The sequence below is a fragment of the Malurus melanocephalus genome, unplaced genomic scaffold (assembly GCF_030028575.1).
Source record: "Malurus melanocephalus ecotype Western Australia unplaced genomic scaffold, MMel_1.1 scaffold_541, whole genome shotgun sequence".
NCBI lineage: Eukaryota > Metazoa > Chordata > Aves > Passeriformes > Maluridae > Malurus > Malurus melanocephalus.
Window position 1 is genome coordinate 421,281 of NW_026623773.1, and position 6,994 is coordinate 428,274.

At 45.9% G+C, this 6,994-nt stretch overlaps 1 protein-coding gene across 1 annotated transcript in view; it reads right to left on the minus strand.

Moving 5' to 3' along the window:
• Positions 1-4,705: 4,705 nt before the first annotated feature.
• The window catches only part of LOC130582940 (tumor necrosis factor ligand superfamily member 8-like), a 21,775-nt gene continuing 19,486 nt past the window's right edge, over positions 4,706-6,994 (minus strand). The window contains exons 3-4 of the mRNA XM_057381929.1: positions 6,050-6,121; positions 4,706-5,343 (exon numbers count right to left, since the gene is read on the minus strand). Of these exons, the coding sequence (XP_057237912.1) occupies positions 4,946-5,343; positions 6,050-6,121 (470 nt within the window). The 3' untranslated portion in view covers positions 4,706-4,945. The remainder of the gene's footprint in view (positions 5,344-6,049; positions 6,122-6,994) is intronic.

The following is a 6,994-nucleotide window of genomic DNA, read 5'->3' on the forward strand; positions in this document are numbered from 1 at the left end:
CTTTCCTTTCCTTTCCTTTCCTTTCCTTTCCTTTCCTTTCCTTTCCTTTCCTTTCCTTTCCTTTCCTTTCCTTTCCTTTCCTTTCCTTTCCTTTCTCCTTTCCTTCCCCTTCCCCTTTCTTCCCTCATGTTTGATTTCCTTTCCCATCCATTTTCATATAAAAATAGGGCCATAAAAATAGAAGCAAAGAGAGGAAGGAGCAGAATGAGAGAAAAACAAGGAATTAATAATAACAAAATGGAAGGAATGAAAAAAATGTCCAATTTTTATATGTGGATATATAAATACACAGATTTATATGAGGAAAAAAAAAAGCATCAAAAGTGACTTCCAGTACAAGAATTGGTGCTTAATTCCAAAATGTGGCTCTCCCTCTGTCAGCTCTGGACAAACCCAAGGGATAAGTGGGAATAAAAATGACCTAAACAGGCAAATCTCATTCTTTGGTGTTCATAAATCCAACAKCTTGCTAAATTCTGTGTTTTACCCTACAAATGCATCCTCCAGGCACAGGCAGCACTCTCTGRGGTGTCCATAAATCACCCCTGGAAATTTGCCATGAATTATCAATCCACACATGAAATAATGTCTCCTTTCTGTGCAGCTGAGCACAGCTGTTGGGACTGTGGTGGATGAAGAGAGTACAGACTCACYCAGCAGCCCAGCCTGCCTTTTCTAGGCTGCTATTTTGGGTGCTCTGACTCACCTGGAGCTTCCTGTTTCACACTGGCTCGGAGGGAATTAGGGAGCCTAAATTTAGCTGCTGCTGCTGCTGCTGACAGCAGGGGAAATGGTAATGCAGGAGTGCAGGAAGTGGCAGCTGGGGAAGGACGGTGGCTTCACCCCTGGGGTGCAGCACCCTGGGCTTGCGACAGGGCAGGGAGGTGCTGCAATCCCTGGGGATGCTGAGATCATGGAGAAGGCTCTGCCTTCATGGAAATGTCAGGTTCTGGGRCCTCACAACCTTCCCTCTCCTTGGGAACATCTGAATTTCTCCCTAAACTTGAATTTCAGACTGTGGCGTGTTGTCCTTGAGTATCCACCTTCCTCCACTCCAAATCTTCCCTCTCCTTAGCAGTGAAAAGAAAAATTGGGAATTTAAACCATGGGGGCTTGGGGTGCCCAGGTCTGAGTGCAGAATGTGCTCTTTGCTCTTCCAAAACAATTTTTCCAAGACCTGGAATCCTCACATTCCTTGAAATTGAGCCAATTAAAACCATTACAAGGCTGGAGGAAGTTTTGAGGTCACTAGGTGCAGCTCGTGCTGCCTCAAGCGTTGCTCATCACAATTTGCATTTTTTCCAGTCATTCTCCCTCCAGAACCTGCCTTTGCTTTGAGGTTTTCTCTTGCTGCTCGCACCAAACACAAGTTGCATCACTTCTGCTTTTTAGAGACCTGTCATTAAGGTCATAAATATAGAAGTTTCTTATTTATTTTGCTTTTCAGGTTGACAGGAAAAGGATTTGTGCTGAGTAGTTCCTTTCTCGTGTTATTTTCAGGATGAGGTGCTCGAAAACAGTGGAGCTGCTTTGAATTTTTCTTTCTAGTAATGTTTTTAATAATAATTATTATTTAAGAGCTTGAGCAGTTAGCCAAGGATTTTGCTGCTTGTTTTCCCAAGGGATCTGGATGGATCAGAGGAATGCAGAGTCAGGCAGCTGCTGTGCASAAGGTCAGTGCCCTATTGATTCATGTGGGATCTTTAAATAGGGGTTTTTTTGGTTGCAAACAGCCCCGGCTGGCCCTTGGCACAGGAAGGGATTCTCTCTCAGTGACAGGGATATTTTATCCTYGTGGTGAACTAAAAATGAAACAGACCCAGAAGTGAATGTGAAAGTCCCTCTGTGAATAAGGAATCCRTGTCAGATAAGCCGTGGCCTGATTTTCAGAGCTGAGCTTTGAGGAGTTTGGGTTGGGGCCAATTTCATGGGAGGTGTCATYGAGCCCGGAGAAATCTGATTGCACTCGTGGTTTCAAAGCTTTCCYCGCTCCAGCCCAGCTCAGATCCAGCTCTGTCATCTCTGATATGAAAGCTGATCAGATTTGGGGCTGCTGCCCCAGGCTGAGCTGGGATGGCAATGTGTTACATCAGCTTGACTGCTGTTGAAGTGCCTGTTAAAATCTGCTCCARCAATTAACAATAGACAGAATTAAGCCAATAAAAGGCATTTTTCCCCCCTATCAACCAAGATTATGGATAACTCCTCTAGATACCCCTTGGCCAGATAGCAGATTAAGGGTGAAACTTTATCAGTGTCTGGGAAGAGCCAAAAAGCCTTGACAGAGCAGATCTGCGGGGTTGTGGCTGTTCCCTGGGTCTGGTCGAGCTGGTGATCCCACACGGGCACAGAAAACCCCACATCTGCCACATCTTAGGACCAGGGGAGGAATTTTCACAATTTCTCCATGACTTCAGTGATTTTAGGACCTCCCTCCCCTCTCTTGGGCTGGGCCCTGTGGTGGGGAAGCAGAGCAGGGTCTGGCAAATAGGAGGATTCACCTTCCAACTGCTCCTGATGCTGCTGAAGTTACAAATCCCTGGGGGAAGGACCAGTGTGGATTTTTTTTTTAATATAGGATTGTTGTCAAAAATGATGTGCCTCAGAAAATTCAGGTACAAAAAAAAAAGGAAAAGGGATGAAAGAATGAAGTGACTTGGAGCCAGCCTGGCTCAGGACCTTGCTCCAGTGAAAGCTATTTAACATTTTTATAACTGATGGGAAAATTGTCCACTATTAATGGGCTCTCTTTCTGGCTATACTTTATTCTTATTTCTCAGAGGCAAAAATGGGGTAGAGGCCAGATTTCCTCACCCAGAGGTATTAAAAAGCCTGGGGCTGAGCAGCTTAGCACTGCTTTGTCAGGATTTTCTCAATCTGGCAAAATAATAGAATAAAATCACCCTGTGCAGGGAGAGCTGCTTTATTTTTTAAAGAATGCCCTTTCTCTTTGGATTTAAAGCCTCGAGGGAGAGGAGGAGTGGTGGGATGTGTGAGGAAATGCAGATTTTCCTTCACTGTCTGYTTCTATATTTGGGAGCTATGATCCCCCACTGCCAGGCTCCCTTAAACTTCTCTGGAAATTGGTTGTGTGTATCAAAAAATGGAAGTTAAAATAGAAGTTAAATAGAAGTTAAAAACCCCAATTAGAGACAGGAGAGACTTACAGGACGCAGAGGGGTGAGGAGATCCCAATGGAGGTTCCAAAGTCATAGGCAGGGTCAGCTGACCCTTACAAAAATAAATTTCTCTTTGCTAGGGGAAAAAAGCAAGAAAAAAACCCTAAATCCATGTAGTTTCTTTTTTTTTTTTTTTTTGGATTATGTTTTCTTTTCTTTTTTTTTCCCCCGAGTCATTAACAGCAGAAGGACTTTTTGTTTGCATCAATTCTCATCAAAACAGAAAGTGAGGTATCCTAGCAGTGATTCATATCAGCTGCTCCTGACCTTTGGAAAGTGCCTGGTGTATTTTGGAGTCATCAGGTCGACGAGACAAAACCTCATCCAGAAGCCCCGTTGGTTTCTAGTGATGAAAAACAGGAAACAAATTGCTGCCCTGAGGAATATTTGGTGTGCTCACACCAAGTGACCGACAGCAGTGACCAACATCCACTGAGCTGGGATGATGAACTGCTGCTTTCTGCAGCCAGAAACTCCATCCATGACTAAATGTTTGCTGGGGAGAGCTTGCCAAGATTCAGTCAGAGAAAAATGTCAGTTGTGCAAGGGGAAATGTCCAGTAATGGCGAAAATGGGCCTTGCTGGGATTTCAGAGATGAAGGGAAAAGGGGAAGGAGAGAACTGGCACCAGTTTTGGGAATGTTTTGGTCCCTTCCCTCCCCACACTGAGAGAAWGAAATTTCAAATAAATAACTGYCTGTGTTARTGCAATTCATGGAATAAAGAGATTYCTCTTTTATYCTSCATTAYCTAAACATTCCAGGAAGCCAAAGAATCCCAGTGCCACCCATCCACTGCCCAAACTTCACAGCTCTCAGCTGAGGGCAAGCCTGAAACTGTCTTGGGGAAGGCCTGGACCAAAATCTAAACTTTGGGAAAAGTCTGGATTTGTGGCTTTCTGGAAAGTGCCAGTTTTGGAGGAGGATTCCCAGCCCAGTGTGGTTGGTGTCACGCAGGAACTGCCAAACTGGTGGGACAGCACTCGAGGAAAATACATCCCAATGAACTTTGCTCCATTTGCAACTCCATTGCTGYTTTAATATTTCATAGGAAAAGGTCTGGGAGCCCCAGAGGCAGAGCACTGCTGAGACAAAGTCTCTGCCCCCAGGAGCTTTATATTTAAATAGAAAAGATGGATAAATAGTGACAAGGAGGACACTTGAAGTAAATGGCATCAAGTCCAGAGCAGAATGCAGCACAGAAATATCCTGTAAATCCCAATCTCCTCTGTCCTGTCCCAGAGTTTCAGCTGCCAGCCCAAKAGTCAATAATTTCATCATTTTTGCTGTCAGACCATGAATCTACTCCAGAGCTGTCACTGTGTGCCCGTGGTGAGGAAAAGCCTCAACTACAAGCTTTGACTGTCGTTTTTTTGGAAAGACCAGGTGAAAACACTTCTCCAGAAAATGGAGTTAAACCGATTTCCCCATGTCCTGAGCATGGGCACCATATAAAAGTCTCCATATTTTGGATTCCTCCCATGATCTGGCTGTGTTTGAATCTGTGGTTTTTTTTTGAGGAACCCTGGGTGGTTCTGTGGGTGATGCGCTGGATAATCCAGCAATCCCACATGGAGTCTACCCATGGATCCTGCCAGCTGTGGGTCTTGCAGCGTTTTTTTTTTTTTCTTCTGGGACACTCACAGAGTTCCTTGCTGTCCCTAGGGATGAGGCAAATGGGAATTCAAACTGAGGTGGTGCTTAGTAGAAGCGACTGCTGGTGTTCAGAGAAAGAGTCTGGGCAGCAGCGGGGAGCCAAGGAGCTGCTCACATCCCATCACTGTACCTCAGCACCCCCAGAACGTTTTCATTGGGGAGAGAAACATCATTCAGGAACTGGGGGTGGTTCAGTGTCACTGATATTCGGTCCTCCACTTTCAGGCGTGTCAGGTGGAGCTGCAGCAAGGTTTTAAAAGTCTTCTCCTGGCACGTTTCCGACGCGCACAGCGTGGACAGGGTCTGCCTGTCCACCCTGCCRTTCACCAGCAGCTCGATCTTGAGGTCGATGGGGCTCTTGGAGCAGTTGGGAAAGTGAAAGTTCAAGTGGCAAAAGATCAGATAGAGGCCAGGTTGGCTGATCACCAGCTCCTGTCTCCGGCACTGCGCGGCCTCACAGACGCCCTTCTCCACCAGGCTCAGCCTGGAGCTGTTTGCTGTGCTGGACACTGGCGAGGAAAGCAAAAACTGTTGTTATAAATAAATTCATAAAGCTTGGCTTTGGCAGTACTGGATAAGTTAATGTTGGATTTACAATAATGGTTTCAGAAATCAGAAAAATTGAATTTCTTGTGCCGCAGTGTCCCATTCCCCGCATCCCAGTATTGCATCCCTGTGACCCGGTTCCTGCATCCCTGGCCCTGCTCCCCACTTCTCCCTCTTCTATTTAATCTCCTTTTTATCCACACTTCSATCTCCTCTGTGTAGGTTTTTCCTCCTCTCACCAGACTGGATGTCCAGGTAATGGAACCACCACATGGAAGTGGGGCATTAAAAATTCCAAGGACTTACCCAGCCCTCAGGAAACACGAGACAGAGAAATGCTTGAATGTTCATCTCCATGATTCCCCCACTTGGCCTTTGAAGGGAATTCAGGGAAATGTAACATCCTCTGTGTGTGCGTGTGTGTGTGCATGGGTGTCTGAAGAAGGTAAATCTTTATTTCCTTTTAGTTTTATCAAGTTAAAAAAGRTTTCTATGATCAGAGAGGGGTTTGCCTACTGCATTCTAGGAGAGTTAAGGAATTTTTTTTTCCTATAAAATGTCCATTTGGCCAAAAAGGCTATATTTGCCACTAAACCCAGTGTGAATGACACGAGAAACTGAAAATCTTCCTTTCCCAGCTCTTCCCCCAACCCTGGACTCCCCACTGACCTCTCATGTAGGCAGCAGCTCCCTGGGCTGGAACACGCTGTAGGATTCTCAAATAGTCTTCAAAGGTATTCTCTGAGGAAAACAACACATTAACTTATCGCTTCTGAGTATTTTTATTTTTATTTTTTTTGGTACTATGAAATGCAGTCAGCACTTGGTAGCCCACTTGCAGGATGTAGGAGCTGGTTCTGACTCCTTGGCTGACAAAATCTGATCTGCCCAGGGAATTCAGAGCAGTGGCACTCAAATGGTTAATCTGTAGCAGCCTAAAGCTCTGGTGGATTGCAACTCTCAGCAAAGAAAAATGAAATTCCTTGTGCTCCTTAAAAATAGCAGGGGGTGATTTTAAACTGAAGAGGGTGAGTTTGGAATACATACGAGGAAGAATTACACTGAGGGTGGGCAGGCCCTGGCACAGGGTGCCCAGAGAAGCTGTGGCTGCCCCTGGATCCCTGGCAGTGCCCAAGGCCAGGCTGGACACTGGGGCTGGGAGCAGCCTGGGACAGTGGGAGGTGTCCCTGCCATGGCAGGGGTGGGATGGGATGGGCTTTAATGCCCCTTCCACCCAAACCATCCTGGAATTCTCTGATGCTATGAAATACGAATTACTTGCAAGGTAAGCTTAATTTAACCAAATTATTTTTATGGTGCAATAACAGAAGGCTTTTAAACATTTAAGCAGAAGATACTTCTGAAAATGGCTCTTTGCGTGCTTTTAGAATGTTGCTCTGTTCCCTCATGGTTAAACCGGGGCTTTCACCGGGACTTTAGGTTGTTCATATAAACTTAGAGCGGCTTGGATAGGGAAGGAGCTTAAAGACCACCCAGTCCTATCCCTGCCATGGCAGGGACACCTCCCACTGTCCCAGGCTGCTCCCAGCCCCAATGTCCAGCCTGGCCTTGGGCACTGCCAGGGATCCAGGGGCAGCCACAGCTTCTCTGGGC